This window comes from Piliocolobus tephrosceles, unplaced genomic scaffold, assembly GCF_002776525.5.
Source record: "Piliocolobus tephrosceles isolate RC106 unplaced genomic scaffold, ASM277652v3 unscaffolded_32986, whole genome shotgun sequence".
Classification (NCBI taxonomy): Eukaryota; Metazoa; Chordata; class Mammalia; order Primates; family Cercopithecidae; genus Piliocolobus; species Piliocolobus tephrosceles.
In genome coordinates, this window is record NW_022316516.1 from 1 (window position 1) to 17431 (window position 17431).

Sequence of the window (17431 nt, forward strand, 5' to 3'; positions counted from 1 at the left end):
AGAAAACAATCATACAAAATGAGCCCCAGGAAAATTTAAATGACTAATGACTTCAGCTCTTCACAGAGGTCAACATACTGAAAGGAAACAGAGGAAATGGACTCTTCTTGATTACAGGAGATGAAAATATCAGGATACCGAAATTATGTGCCTGCTTCTTGACTGGAGAGTGAATTGAAAGAAAAAAGTGATTAAAATATTCTTTAAAAATTGGGAAATTTTAAATATAAGCTGCACAGTAAATAATATTATTGTATTAATAACTCCACAGTATGAATGCTATTATTATTATGTAGGAGAAAGCCATTGTTATTGTGCTATACATACTCAAGTATTGAGGCATAAATAGCTGGATGGACAGATATCAAAGTAGATATATATACACACTGCCATATGTACATACACATATGTGTGTATAATGTTATTTATTTTAAAATATTTTATAATACAAAGGTGAGGAAAAATTCTACCCCCTAAATTTCTACATAAATAGTCTATAATTTTGTTTTTTAAAAATATTCCCTTGAATGTTTCTAAACAAGTACTATATTAAAATGTTATTAAGATGCCAAGGCAGATTTATTTATACAAATGTTACTCGAATAAGTAGAAATTTATAGACATTGAAACATGACTACTATTACTTCATATTTTGAATAAAAATTAATTTGAAAGATGTCATTGATCTAAATATAAGAGCTAAAACGAAAAAATTCTGGGAAAGTTAAAAGCCAGTCTTTGGAATCTTGTGCTGACAAATATTATTTAAATAGGACACAAAAGCACAAATCAATCGCACATCTTTGCAGAAAATTCTGCTGGACAGGAATTTCTTATATTAGGCATGAATAAAAAATACTCCCTGCACAAGTCCATCCTGCCACCTGTTTTTGTATAGTATGTGAGCTAAAAGTATTTACATTGAACAAATGCGAATAAGAAATAATATTTTTGAAACAAACATTTTATGGGAATTTTACATTTGTTTCTATAAAAATTGAAACATATCAATCCTCATTCATTTGCAGATTGTTTATGACTGCTTTCATGCTACAATAGCAGATGTCAAAAATTGCAACAGAAACCACATGGCTGGAAAAGTCTAAAATATTTACTATCTGGCCCATTACAGAAAGTTTGCCAACTCCTGTCTCAGACTATTATCTCCAGCTAGATAAATGGATCCAGCCTGTAGCAGAAGAACACATGTATCTGATTTGTAAAGAGGGTAGAATTGGCCACACAGTGTTGCATTTTTCTGTACTGGGCTATTCCATAAAGAAGGGATTCAATGGGTGATTCCCTTGGGCTCTGGCTTCTCAGCATGAGCTGCCCTGCATGGGGGTGAATGAAGAAGCTCATCAGATGCAACGTTCCCCTCCAGCAGGTCACCAAAGCTGATTCAGTGAACTGGGGAGATTGGCAACTCCTGCCTGATTCTTCAGTATATTTCTCATTTAATTAGTTATAGCAGAAGAAGTAAGTTTCATTACTATTACCCTCAGACCCTAATTTTGAGAAACAAAAATCTTCTCTCGTTACCTCCTCTGTTTGTGAAAACAGAGTGCATTGAAGTCTTATCTCTTGTACTAAATCAGTGACCATTAGGGTAAGCCCCATAATCTCTCAGTAAATTATCAATTCTGTCTTCTTCAAAAAATGACATTAGTAATTGCAACCTTACCAATCTCATTGCTTTTTCCCCTTGAAAATACAACTTTCAGTTATATATTTTTTTATTTTACTAATAATAAGTATTGGTTTTAATTGGAAAAAGTAGGTTCGAGATGGCAACTGGAGTGTCTGGATAAATACAGAAACCATGTGATAGAAGGCATTGTAAAACCACCGAGACAAAAACTGGTCTCAAGGTTCCAGAGGTAGGAGAAACTCAGAGAGCTAAGCTAACACTGACACTCAATTTTTGACTGTCTTTGCATTATGTCCAATTCTGAATCATGACAACAGGTGTTAAGTCATTATGGCTACCTATGGGAGAGGAAAGAATCTTTCTTTAAAGAATATAAACCTCCTTTGCAATTCTACAATTTCTTATATATAACATCTGGTATTTAACCAAAATTTACCAGGCATTTCAAAGATACAACTAAGTTATCACAAGAAGGAAAGTGGGGAGAAGGAACGGCAATAAAATCAGACTCGCATTAGAAAACTTTTCTCGCCTAGTTTTATAAGGCTAGCATAATCTTAATATCAAAAATCTTGAAAATTCTGAGAAAGAAAATTATAAACTAAATCTCTTGTGAATGTAAACACTGAAGTCCTAAACAATATGAAGAAGGTCAGTTCATCTTTATGTGCATACTTATTTCTATTTAGTGAGGAATGTAAGCCAAATATATATAATCTGATGTGGAGTGGATATTTGTCCCCTTCAAATCTCATTGTGATTCCCAATGTTGTAGGTGGGGTCTGGTGGGAGGTATTTAGGACATGGGGATGAATTCTTCATCAGTGGCTTAAAGCGCTTCCGGTGATAATAAGTGAGTTCATATTCTGTTAGTTCACACACAAGCTGGTTGTTTAAAGTCACTTCTACCCCTTTTTCCCTTACACCCTCTCTTGCCATGTGACACGCTTGCTTCCCCTTCACCTTCTTCCTTGATTGAAAGCTACCTGAAGTCCTCATTAGGAGGAGATGCCTGCTCCCATTATGCCTCTTGTACAGCCTGCAGAACCATGAGCCAAAATAAAACTCTTTTTTTAATAAATTACCCAGCCAAAGATATTCCTTTATAGCAATGGAAATGGACTAACACACAATTGTATAAATAGATGCCCAGAATTGATTGATAAGATTTTATACACAATGATGACATATATATATGACAGCAAACTTCTCTAATTTCATAAAAAAGAAACTACCAAAATCTACTTCAAGCATCATTCTCAATATTGAAATGGAAAACTTCCACTGCTTCCTGCAGATTAGAAATGAGGAACAAGGATCCACACTGACACCAATTCTATTCAACACTCTCTAGAAATTCTAGCCAATGCAATAATTAATGCAATAAAGAGACATTAAGCCCATGAGAAATGGAAAATAAGAAATAAAACAATATTAACTCAGATACATATAATGTACACGGAAATTACAATGAATCCAGATATAAATTATGAACAGTTATTAGTAAAATTAGCAAAGTTGACAGATTAACATCATCAGAATGATAAAAACTAATTATGTTCCACAACAAGAATATTAATTATCTAGGGAAAGCCAAAGACTTGAAAGCCATGACAACAAAATCACAACATTCCTGGGAAAATAAAAGAAACCCCAAATAAATTGGAAGCATAATTATATTGAGGAATAGAAAGACTCAATGTGTCAAGATTCAGTTCTTTCCAAACTGACTTACAAATTTAATGTCACCCTGACAGAAATTCCAGCCCAATGTTTTGGGAAATTGACAAACTAATACCTTTAAAATGTATTTGGAATGTAAGCACCTAAGAGTAGCCAAACCAATCTTGAAGAAAGATAATAAATCTGGAAAACACACACTGCCAGACACGAGAACCTGTTACAAGACTTTGTAGTCCCAAGCTGGAAACAACAGAAAGTCCAATTAAACTGCCATACATATGAGTTATGCACTTCTCTCACGGGGTGATGGTAGAGGATATATGAATTTGGGGACTTCAAAAACATGGAGTTGTAGTGTAGGAGAAACAAACTTACCTTGGGAATGAGATAGTTTCTGAATTTAATGTCACAGGTCACTGCATGGGGCAGGCTGGTGGGGAGGAGGTCAATGTATCTCTGGACCTCGTGCACCACGGCATCTGTGTAGGGCATTTGGCTCCTGTCCTGCATGCAGGGGCTCCGATTCCTGCCAATCACACGTGCAATCTCTTCCTGGACTTTAGCTGACAAGACACAAGTAAAAACAGATGGAAAAGGAGAAAAAATGGCACATTTGTTGTAGCAATTCAGGGGTACATGAATCATGATGAAGGTATCCAAACTTCATTATAAATTTAAATTATAGTGATGGAAGTGTATGCAACCTTAAAGAGAGGACTGTTACAGATGCACAAATGTGTAACTGCTATAAAGTAGGCATTAAGAAAAATATGTACACATGTAAGCAGAGAAAATTATCTTCAATAAAGGAAGGCAAGAAGAAATGAAAGAAGGAAGAGATGTCCACAAAACAACCAGAAAACAAATAACAAAAGGGCAGGGGTAAGTCCTTACTTGTCAATAACAACACTGAATGTAAATGGACTAAAATCTCCAATCAAAAGACATACTGACTGGATGGAAAAACAGGACCTATTAACCTGTGACCTAAAAGAAACACACTTCACTTATAAAGACACACATAGGCTGAAAATAAACGAATGGAATGAGACAGTACCTGCCAATGGAAATGAAAAAAAGAGCACGAGTTACTATATTTAAAACAGACAAAGCAGATTTCAAAACAAAAACTATAAGAAGAGACAAAGATCACTATTGATAATAACGTGGTCACCTCGGCAAGAAGATGGAAGAATTCTAAATATATATGCAACCAACAATGGAGCACCCATATATATATATAAACTATAATTAGAACTAGAGAGAGATAGACCACAATACAATAATAGCTGGAGACTTCAACACCCCACTTTCAGCATTGGACAGGGCATCCAGAGAGAAAATCAACAAGAAAACATTGAACTTCATCTGCACTATAGACCAAACGGATCTAATAGATATTTGCAGAATATTTTTCCAACTGCTACAGAATACACATTCTTTTCCACAGCACATGGATTGTTATCAAGAATTAACCATATGTTAGGTCACAAAACACGTCTTAAAATGTTCAAAGAAACTGAAATAATATCAAGCATCTTCTCTGACCACAATGTAATAAAACCAGCAATCAATAACAAGAGGAAATTTGGAAACTACACAAATAAATGGAAATTTAAAAATATGCTCATAAATGAACAGTGGGCCCATGAAGAGATTAAAAAGGAAATTGAAAATTTTCTTGAAACAAATAATAATGGAAACACAATATACCAAAACCTAGGGGCTACAGCAAGACCACTACTAAGAGGGAAGTTTATAGCTACAAAAGCTTAATCAAAAATGGAGAAAATTGACAAGTAAACAATCTAATGATGCATCCTAAAGAACTAGAAAAGCAAAAGTAAATTAAACCCAAAGTTAGTAGAAAAAAAGGAATAATAAAGATCAGAGCAGAAGCAAATAAAATTTAAATGAAGAAGGAAGAAATCCAAAACCTAAACATGCAATGACCAGTACCAAGATCAAACGAAAAATAAAAAGTATCCCAGTAGAGAAAATCCCAAGACTGGCTAGCTTTACTGCTGATTTTTACCAAACATTTAAAGAACTAATACCAATCCTACTCAAACTATTCCAAAAAATAAAGGCAAATAGAAGACTTCCAAACTCATTATATGAGGCCAGTATTACCCTGATACCAAAATCAGACTAAGACACATCAAGAAAACAAAACTACAGGCCAATACACCTGATGAACACTAATGCAAAAATCTTCAACAAAATGCGGGCAAACCAAATTCAGAAATACAATAAAAAGGTCATTCACAATGACTAAGTGGGATTTATCCCTGGGATGCAAGGATGGTTCAACATGTGCAAATCAAGCAGTGTGATGCATCATATCAAAAGAATGAAGGATAAAAATCATATGATCATTTCAGTTGATGCTTTAAAAGGATTTGATAAAATTTAACATCCTTTCCTCATACAAATTCATGAAAAATAACTTGAGATAGAAGAAACATACCTCAACATAAAAAAGCTGTATGAGAGACACACAACTAATACTATACTGAATGGGGAAAATGGAAAGTCTTTCCTCTCAGATCAGAAACACGACAAGGATGCCCACTGTCACCATTGTTACTCATCATAATACTGGATGACCTAGCAAGAGCAATCAGACAAGAGAAAGATATAAAGGCTATCCAAAATGGAAAGGAAGAAGTCAAAATATCCTTGTGTGCAGATGATATAACCTTATACTAGGAAAAAACCTAAAGCTTCCACAAGATAATTATTAGAACTGATGAACAAATTCAGTAAAGTTGAAGGATACAAAATCAACATAAAAATCAGTAGTGTTGTTATATGCCAACTATGAACAAAAAGAAAAAGAAATTTAAAAAGTAATCCCATTTACACTAGCCATACATAAAATTAAATACCTAGGAATTAATTTAACCAAAGAACTGAAAGATCTCTATAATGAAAACTATAAAACACTGAGGAAAGAAATTTAAGAGGACACAAACAGAAAAATATTTCATGTTCATGGATTGGAAAAATCAACATTGTTAAAGTGCCCATACTATCCAAACAATCTACAGTTTCCATAAAATTCCTATCAAAATATCAATGGCATTCTTCAAAGAAATAGCAAAAATAAATCCTAAAATTTATATGGACCCACAAAAGACCCAGAATAGTCAAAACTGTCCTAAGCAAAAAGAACAAAATTGGAAGAATCACATTATCTCACTTCAAATTATACTACAGAGCTATGCTAACTAAAACAGCATGGTACAGACATAAAAACAAACACATGGACCAATGGAACAGAATAGAGAATCCACAAACAATTTCACATACCTAGAGTGAACTCATTTTTGACAAAGGTGCTGATATGGTTTGGCTGTGTTCCCAGCCCAAATCTCATCTTGAATTGTAATAATCCCCACAAGTCAAGGGTGAGGCCAGGTGGGGATAATTGAATCATAGGTGTGGTTTCTTCCATACTTTTCTCATGGTAGTGAATAAATCTCACAACATCTCATGGTTTTATAAATGGAAGTTCCCCTGCAAAGCTCTCTGTGTGTTGCCATGTAAGACGTGACTTTCCTCCTCACTCACCTTCTGCCATGATTGTGAGGCCTCCTCAGTCATGTGGAACTGTGAGTCCATTAAACTTCTTTCCTTTATAAATTACCCAGTCTTGTGTTGGCTTTATCAGAAGCATGAGAACAGACTAACACAGGTACCAAGGATGTACACTGGGGGAAAGACAGTCTCTTCAATAGATTGTGCTGGGAAAATTTAATATCCTACACAGAAGAATGAAACTGGACTCATATCTCTTGCCATAAACAAAAATTAACTCAAAATGGATTAAAGACTTAAATCTAAGACCTTGAACTGTGAAAGTACTGTAGGAAACCCCTAGGGAAAATCTCCCGGACATTGGTCTAGGCAAAAATTTCTTGAGCAATACCCCACAAGCACAGGCATTCAAAGCAAACATGAACAAATGGGATCACATCAAGTTAAAAAGCATCTGCACAGCCAAAGATACAATCAGCAAAGAGAAGAGACAACCCACAGAATGGAGAAAAATATTTGCAAACTATTCATCTGACAAGAGATTAATAACCAGAATATATAAGAAACTCAAGCAACTCTATAGAAAAAAATCTAATAATCCAACCCAAAAGTGAGCAAAAGATTTGAATAGATATTTCTCAAAAGAAGACATTTAAATGGGTAACAGGCATACAAAAAGGTGGTCAACACCACTGAAACTCACAGAAATATAAATCAAAATTACAATGAGATGTCGTCTCACTCCAGTTAAAATGGTTTATATCCAAAAGACAGCAATAACAAATGCTAGTGAGGATGTGGAGATAAGTGGAGCCTCATACAATGTTAGTGGGAATGTAAATTAGTGTGACCACTATGGAGAGCTGTTTGAATGTTCCTCAAAAAACTAAAAATAAAACAACCATATGATCCAACAACCCTACTGCTGTGTATATAACCCCCATAAAAGGAAATAAGTATATTGAAGAGACATCTGCACTCTTATGTTGGTTGCAGCACTGTTTACAATATCTAAGACTTCAAAACAACCTAAATATACATCAACAGACAAATGGAGAAAGAAAACGTAGTACTTATACACAATGTAGTTCTATTCAGCCATAAAAAGAATGAGATTCAGTCATTTGCAACAACATGAAGGGAACTGGAGATCATTACTTTAAGTGAAATAAGCCAGGTACAGAAAGACAAACATAGCATGTTCTCATTTATTTGTGGAATCTAAAAATATAATAATTGAATGAATGGACGTAATGTGTAGAAGGATGGTTACCAGAGACTCGAAAGGGTAGTGGCGGGTGGGAGGGGAGGTGCGGATGAATAAGACCTACTCTATGATAGCACAATAGGGTGACTATAGTCAATAATAATTAAATTGTACACTTTAAAATAACTTAAAGAGTGTAACTGAATTGTTTGTAACTCAAAGAATAAATGCGTAAGGAGATAGATACCACATTTTCCATGACATGCCTATTTCACATTGCATGCCTGTATCAAAACATCTCATGTACCCCCAAACATATTTATACCTACTATGTACCCATAAAAATTAAAGAAGATAAAAGATGAATCTGTGTATAAATTATACATTAGTATATATAATACAAATAAAAATAATAAAATGTTTGAAAACATAAAGTAAGCATATAATTTAGTCATGAAATTACTGTCTTGAAAAAAACAGGGATTAATATCATATCAAAATAACATATGTTGCTTAAACATTAAATTATACTCTCAGATTTATGCATATACATGACTGTATTTGTGCATCTGTGTGTGGCAAGGGTCGCAAATTGCAATAGTGTGCAATTTGCACACTTTCCAAATCCACCATTTTGAACATTCTAGCAGCTTCTTCTGAACATACATTCACATTTTTAAAGAGTCTGTTTCTATTTCTTACTTATCCTTTTGTAGATTATATTTAATAATTTTTTATTATGAGAGATGAGAATTTTAATCTCCATCTTCACCTCATATTTGAACACACCCACATATGATAGACATACTCACTTTTTCACATGCTTTATTCTAGAATATATTTAGATGACAATTTTTATGATATCAGTATTCATTGCTTACATCATTCTGACTACACAAATATGGTTCTCTGGTAAGACAGCTATGATTAAATTATATTTTTTAGTACTTTCCTGGGCTTAACCATGTCTCTATTTCAATTTGAAATTTTCTGTTTCCTAAGTTGGAATTATTTACAAATGTTCAGGCAGATGTTTGAAACTCTTTTTTAGTTATTGGAAACTCCCATAAAATCTGTCACATCTCTTGTTCTTGCTGTCTCCTCTCACTTCTGCATAATCCACCAGGTCCATTCTGAAGTAGTTGTTTTCTAGGTCTGGTGCTAGGCAGCCTCCCTGACACTCTCATTCTCCTATGTGAGGTTTCCTGATTGCTGGAGCTCAGGACATTCTCTAACTAGGTTTCAGGCATTTGAGTGAAGTGCATTCTCCAACATTTTTCTGAGAAAGGGAAAATAGAAGGTAAAATTTTTGGCAAATATGCAAGTCTGAAAACACCCTATTTCTATTAATATACAAGATAATATTAATAGTTCTTGAGAATTCTGAATCCTAATTCTTTCAATATAAGCTGATATAGCTCTGAAAGTTTTTGTGATTTACCATTTAATTCTCATGCCTGAAATTCCATAACTCTGGGTCTAGCAGTATATGTTTTCATTTCATTCACTCTGTTGGATATTGAAGATAATTTTCTGTTAAGATGGCAAAAGAAAAATGTCGTTTCTCTAGATCAGTTCCCTTTCTGTGGGATAAAGCTACCTACCGAATTTTAGGAAGCAAGATGAATAAAAGAGCTAAGAATCTTTGAATTCAAGGAGCAGATCCGTACCAAATTTGCCTTTTAAGCCTACACCTCATGCCTTTTCTGGCACTTCCCTGTGTCCCTGAGTACAGGGCTTCTTAAACTCAGTTTCTCTAGAGAATAAGCCTCCTTTCCATGTGGGAGAAAATTAGTTACCTGATGAAAAGAGTTGTGGAGGAAACGTAGGCAGGGAGAGCCTCCTTTTTCAGTCTCATTCTCCACCATCTTTGACCCTTGGTACTTCCAAATACCAATTGGGGGGATTTAAGGGACACTGATTAACTTTTCGTCCTTGATAAATTTTTCTCTTCTGACTTTTTGGTTACAGGTTTATCCTCTCTGTACAGATTTATCATTCCTCTATATGCTCTCTGTGTTTTAGAAATTTGTTAAAGTCTTCTTGACTATCTTCTGTACTCTTCCTACATTAAAGGACCTAAATGTCTAATATACAAAATCTATAAAAAAGTAAACAAATCAACAAGCATTAAACAAAAAATCAATTAAAAATGGGCAAAGGACATGAACAGGCACCTCTCAAAATGTGACATACAAGCAGCCAACAAATATATGAAAAAATGCTCAACATCACTAATCATCAGAGAAATGCAAATCAAAATCACAATGAGGTACCATCTCACACCAGTCAGAATAGCAACTATTAATATTAAAAAGTCCAAAAACAACAGATGCTGGTGAAGTTGCAGAGAAATGGAAATACTTTTACACTGTTGGTGGATATGCAAACTCGTTCAGTCACTGTGGAAACCAGTTTGGATATTTCTGAAAGAACTTAAAATAGACCTACCAGTTGACCCAGCAATCCCACTAGAGAGTTTATGCCCCCAAAATATTTATTCTTTCAAAAAGACACACACCTCAATATATTCACTGTAGTGCTTTTCACAATAGTGAAGAAATGGAATCCACTTATGTGCTCATCAACATTGGATTGTACAAGGAAAATGTGGTAAATAGACACTGATATGGTTAGGCTGGGTCCCCACCCAAGTCTCATCTTGAATTCTAGCTCCCATAATTCCCACATGTCATGGGAGGGACTCATTGGGAGGTAATTTAATCACAGAGGCCGGACTTTCCCATGCTGTTTTCATGGTAGTGAATAAGTCTCTGTCAGAGACTTATTGTGATTCCTTTCCAGCTGTGTGGAATTGAAAGTCCATTAAATCTCTTTCCTTTACCCTGTCTCAGGTATGTCTTTATTAGCAGCATGAGAACAGACTAATACATACACAATGGAATGTTATGCCATCATAAGAAAGAACAAAAATTATGTTTTTTGCAGGATGATAGATGAAGCTGGAGGCCATTATCCTAAGCAATCCAATACAAGAACAGAAAATCAAATACCACGTGTTCTCACTTATACGTGAGAGGTAAGCATTGAATACACAAGAACTTAAAGATGGGAACAATAGACACTGAGGATCACTAGATGGGGGAAGGAGGGAAGGGATGTGGGCTGAAGAACCATCTGCTGGGTAATATGTTTACTGTCAGTGTGATGGAATAGCTGGGACCCCAAGTCTCAGTGTTACACAACTTACCTACGTAACAAACCTGTATTTGTACCCTTTAATTTATAATAAAAGTTGAAAAAAAACATCTAGAACTCAATAGGCTAGTAACTGTTCCCAAAAAAGGCCTAATTCTTATTCGTAATTGGCTTATTGTCATTTCAATTGGGGATACTGGCATAGGAGAAAAAAAGAATATTTCTTATCTGCAGCATAACCAAAAGTCCTTAAAAGTAAATTTCTAAAGTAAAGTTGTTCATAAAAGATAAAATTATTGACTCCCTTAAAAAAAATCTTATTTTGTCCAACACCAATTACATGGAAATTGTCTCAGGTACATATTCTGCCTAATGGAACATTCTTTAGGTAACTCTTCTAGTAAACAGAATTACCTTTCTTATGAATCTAACTTTTTAGAATACTTCTCGGACTAGGAATTTACTCAGGCAGACTCACTACATTTCTAGGATTACCATTTATCCTTCAATAAGGAGAGTTTTCAGTTTCCCTACTCCAGCATTCAAACCTGAAATTTTGAGAATGAGAAAAGTTATCTTTAAGAATATACTTGCTATTTAAAATGGCCTTCTTATAATAAAACCAACATGCAATCCCAGGTCAATTTATCTTGTCTCTTCCTGCCATAAATCGTTGTCTATGAAATCCAGACATGCTGGACCAGAGCTCTATTGCTTTTGCTACTGCCATGCTGTCTTCATTTCTCTCAGTTATCTTCCTCTACAGTGCAAAGATGACCTTTTTTATTTTCTTCTTCTGTTTTTTTCTTTCTGAGACAGAATCTCACTCTGCTGCCCAGGCTGTAGTGCAGTGGCAAAATCTTGACTCACTACAGCCTCCATCACCTGAGTTCAAGCGATTACGGTGCCTCAGCCTCCTGAGCAGCTGGGATTACAGCCGTGTGCCACAATGCCTGGCTAAATTTTGTATTTTTATTAGAGATGGGGTTTGGCCATGTTGGCCAGGATGGTCTTGAACTCCGGGCTTCAAGTGATCCACCCACCTCAGCCTCCCAAACTACTGGGATGAGCCACCATACCAGGCCAATATATTCCATTTTAATCACCATTAGTTTGGAACATATTACAGCTGGAAGCACAGAAATTTAAATAATGAAGCTCCTCTAGAAGAATCATGAAGGAGGACACTAGCAACACCTTCCCAACATCTTTTCTGAAAATCAATTTACTCATTATCTGTGATCATACCTGTGACCTCTGGGTGCTTCAGCAGGAGAAGGAGAGCATATCTCAGGGTTGTGCTTGTCGTCTCTGTCCCAGCTGCAAACAAGTCAACTGCAGTGTTTTCCAAGTTTTCAATAGTAAATTCAGACTGTTGGTTGTGCTTTTCCTAGGAATGATTTAATGCAATTATCTGACAAATTATTTACCAGCATGTTTGCTTACAGTGAATTCAAAATTACTCACATTGTTATATAGTTACCAACATAGAAATTGGAAAGCATACTACTAGAAAAAAATACTGTATGGTGTAGCAGAAGCTGTAGACCAACTTGCCCAAGTTTTATTTCCTACCCCCTTGTTCCATGCTTGCCTTAAAAATTCCATTGATCAGGCTCTTTGCAGTTAGCTGAGTCACACAGCATAGTTTTTTGCCAAAAAATATAAGCAGAAGTTCTCTAGGTCCACTTCTTCTATTTCCTCTTTCATACCCAAAACACAAATTTGTGAAGTAGGAGGTAGAGTAGACTCCTTTTGGGATTTAATCATGAAAATGAAGGTCTGTATACTAAATTTAGTGGGAAAATGGAAGGCCCTTGACTCTACTGCTTTGGGGCTGCTGTATTATCCCTAGAATGCCCCACTGAGATTCCCTGTATTTGAGATAAGTAAAGACATTATGTGTTAAAGCCATTATTACCTGTAGACAACCGCAATCTAAATTAATAAAACAAGTAAATTAGGGCCATATCATTAGATACTGTGAGCCTGAATCAAGAGTCTGCAATTATCTTCTTCTGTCAGAAAGGTACATGGACTCAATATTGCCTCCAGATTCATTACAAAGTTGAAATTTTGTAAAAACAAATATGAAAAAAGCAATATGACAGCAAAACCTAGGATAAATCATAGAGAAAGAGAATGGGTTTGGAATGACAAGATGGGCCCACACTATTATAATCTAGATGCGAGGCAACAGACCACTTGTTCTAGGATGCAGTAGTGCAGGAATAAATAAAAAATATACAAAGTGAAGAGAAAGGACAATGATGAAGATGGAGGATAAAGCAATTAATTGTCACAGGGGATAAAGGAGAGATTAAGGGTAATGCATATGCCAAGGCTCAGAGGCTGGAGTTCTCATAAATTGGAAGTTAGGAGAAAGAAAGCAATGGATAAGGAATACTTAGTTGAAAGAGATCATCAATATACAAAACATACTACTTTTTAACAAGTCCCTAGGCCAGCAATAAATTAATGATGCTTTTAGTGTCTCCAAGCGACATGGGTCATATTGAATATTGTGTAATCAACACCACTGAAATAGACTAGATCCACTCAACATGTCTACTTACTAGATGAAGACAATCCTCTCCTTGGTAACATCAGCTTCATACAGTTTTCTAAGCTTGTCATGTTAAAAATTATTCTTAAGTAAGCACAGTGCACTCACAAAACCAGTATTAACATTTCCATCTGTTGACTTGAACTTGGTTATTTAGCAGTTGTGTGCCTATCCTCTCTTATTAATGATAGTAGCCATATTCCACTTGCTCTGCTCAAATCTAAAGAGCACCCCTTCTATGTTAGAGGCAGGCTAGGGCATTATCCTGCACCTCACCCTCAGAAACACACTCACAGCTACAACTCAGTCTGTGGGCTTCAGCTGCTAGGGTGTGCTACAGGGTCATAGATCTTGACTCTGTGGGCAATCTACATTCAACTCTGCCTGAGAGTGAATCTGCACCCCAAGACCCAGGTGTCACAATACATGATTAAAAGACCCTGAGTCTAGAATGATGCCTCTATGACAATTTCACGGACCTGTACTTGTAACCCAGCACCAATGCAGCTGCGTGTATGCCATGTCAGAGCTGACACCAAAAGGAATCCCTTAGGCTAAGTCACTCCAATTTTAGCAAAATCAAAATAGGAGGATACCCAAATACTTTGACACCAAGGACATTAACAACCTACACTACTCCTGATACTGCTGCAAACTTCCATAGCCTAGGCCACTGAAGCACCCAAAAATATTCCTGATGTTGACCACAGCTAGAGAAACTACACAGATACTATCACACGGCATCTATTCAAAAACTGACTTACCCACTCTTCATCACCTGCACACAAACACTCAACTTCAGATGAAAGTCTTTCTCTATGAAATCCACTCCAGAAACTGGAACAGTCATTGTCCCACCACATGCATAGACATCAATGCAGGGACACAACATGAAAAATCAAGAAATATGACACCACCAAAAAGACATAATAACTTTCAAATAATAGAACTCGATGAAAATAAAATCAACAAATATCCAAAAAAGGAATTCAAAATAATTACCTTGAAGAAACTTAATAGTGGGGGTGGCTGGCAAGATGGCCGAATTGGAAGAGTTTCAATCTGCAGCTCCCAGCAAGATCAACAAAGAAGGCAGGTTATTCCTGCATTTCCAGCTGAATTACCCAGCTCATCTCATTGGGACTGTTTAGATGGTGCAGCCCACAGAGGGCAAATCAAAGCAGGGTGGAGCATCACCTCACCCAGGAACCCCAAATGGTCAGGGAACTGCCCCCACAACCCAAGAGAAGCAGCCAGGAATTGTGCCATGAAGAATAGTGCACTCTGGCCCAGATACTAGGCTTTTCCCGTGGTCTTCACATACTGCAGACCAGGAGATTCCCTCAGATGACTACACCACAAGGGCACAGGGTTTCAAGTACAAAACTGGGGAGCCATTTGGACAGACTCCGAGCTAGCTGCAGGAGATTTTTTTCATACCCCATGGCACCTGGAACACAGAGAGACACCTTTTTACTCATCTGGAATAGGAGTTGAAGCCAAAGAGCCAAGTGGTCTTGCTCAGGAGATCCCATCCCCATGGAGCCCAGCAAGCTAAGATCCACTGGCTTGAAATTCTCACTGCCAGCACAGCAGTCTGAAGTTTACCTGGGATGCATGAGTTTGGTGGGGGAAGGGGCATCCGCCATTACTGAGGCTTGAGTAGGTAATTTTTCCCTCACAGTGTAAACAAAATGGCTGGGAAGTTGGACTGGCTGGAGCCCACTGCACCTCAGCAAAGCAGCTGTAGCCAGACTGCCCCTCTAGATTCCTCCTCTCTGGGCAGGGCATCTCTGCAAAAAAGGCAGCAGCCCCAATCAGGGGCTTATAAGTAAAACTACCATCTCATTGGGGCAGAGCACCTGGAGGAAGGGGCAACTGTGGGCGCAGCTTCAGCAGACTTAAATATTCTGGTGTGCTGACTCTGAAGACAGCAGCAGATCTACCAGCACAGCGCCTGAGCTCTACTAAAGGAAGCACTGCCTCCTCAAGTGGGTCCCTGACCCCATGGCTCCTGATGGGAGATACCTCCAAGCAGGGGTTACCAGACACCTCAGAAAGGAGAGCTCTTGCTGGTATCTGGTGGGTGCCCCAATGAGACAAACTTCCAGAAGATGGAAGAGGCAGCAATCTTTGTTGCTCTGCAGCTTCCACTGGTGATAGCCAGGCAAACAGGGTCTGGAGTCAACCTCCAGCAAACCTCAGGAGACCTGCAGCAGAGGGGCTTGACTGTTAGAAGGAAAACTAACAAACAGAAAGCAATAGCATCAACACCAACTAAAAGGATGTTCACACAAAAACGCCATCTGAAAGTTACCAACATCAAAGACCAAAGGTAGATAAATCAATGAAAATGAGGAAAAACCGGCGCAAAAACACTGAAAAATCAAAAAAACAGAATACCTCTTCTCCTCCAAAGAATCACAACTCCTCACCAGCAGGAAACAAAACTGGACAGAGAATGAGTTTGATGAATTGACAGAAGTAGGGTTCAGAAGGTGGGTAATAAGCAACTTCTCTGAGAGAAAGGAGTATATTCTAACCCAATGCAAGGGAGCTAAGAACCTTGAAAAAAGGTTAGACAAATGGCTAGCTTGAATAACCAGGTTACAGAAGAATATAAATGACCTGATGGAGCTGAAAAACAAAGCACAAGAACTTCATGACACATACGTAAGTATGAATAGCTGAATCGATAAAGTGGAAGAAAGGATATCAGAGATTAAAGATCAACTTAATGAAATAAAGCCTGAACACAAGATGGGAGAAAAAAAATGAAAAGGAATACACAAAGCCTCCAAGAAATATGAGACTATGTGAAAAAACCAAACCTACGTTTGATTGGGGTACCTGAAATTGATGGGGAAAGGGGAACCAAGTTGGGATATACTCTTCAGGATATTATCCAGGAGAACTTCCCCAACCTAGCAAGACAGTCCAACATTCAAATTCAGAAAAAACAAAGAATACCACAAAGATACTTCTTGAGAGGAGTAACCCCAAGACACATAACTGTCAGATTCACCAAGGTTGAAATGAAGGAAAAAATGCTAAGGGCAGCCAGAGAGAAAGGTCGGGTTACCCACCGAGGGAATCTCACTAGACTAACAGTGGATCTCTCTGCAGAAACCCTACAAGCCAGAAGAGAGTGGGGGTCAATATTCAACCTTCTTAAAGAAAAGAATTTTCAACCCAGAATTTTATATCCAGCCAAACTAAGCTTCAAAGTGAAGAAATAAAATAAAATCCTTTACAGACAAACAAATGCTGAGAGATTTTGTCACCACCAGGCCTACCTTACAAGAGCTCCTGAAGGATACACCAAATATGGAAAGGAAAAACCAGAACCAGCTACTGCAAAAACATACCAAATTGTAAAGGCCATCAACACTATAAAGAAACTGCATCAACTAATGGGGAAAAAAACCAGCTGGCGTAATAATGACAGGATCAAATTCATACATAACAACATTAACCTTAAATGTAAATGGACTAAATGCCTCAGTTAAAAGACACAGACTGGCAAATTGGATAAAGAGTCAAGACCCATCAGTGTTCTGCATTCAGGAGACACATCCCACGTGCAAAGACACACCAAGGCTCAAATAAAAGGGATGGAAGA

The 17431-nt window shown here is 37.0% G+C and overlaps 1 protein-coding gene across 1 annotated transcript; it reads right to left on the bottom strand.

Moving 5' to 3' along the window:
• Positions 1-3709: 3709 nt before the first annotated feature.
• LOC113222660 (cytochrome P450 2C9-like) lies at positions 3710-12633 on the bottom strand (the record flags this gene model as incomplete). Its single annotated transcript, XM_026452308.1, has 2 exons — positions 3710-3897; positions 12492-12633. Coding segments are annotated over 2 exons (330 nt in total), but the record flags the coding sequence as incomplete, so codon positions are not given.
• Between the last annotated feature and the right edge of the window lie 4798 nt (positions 12634-17431).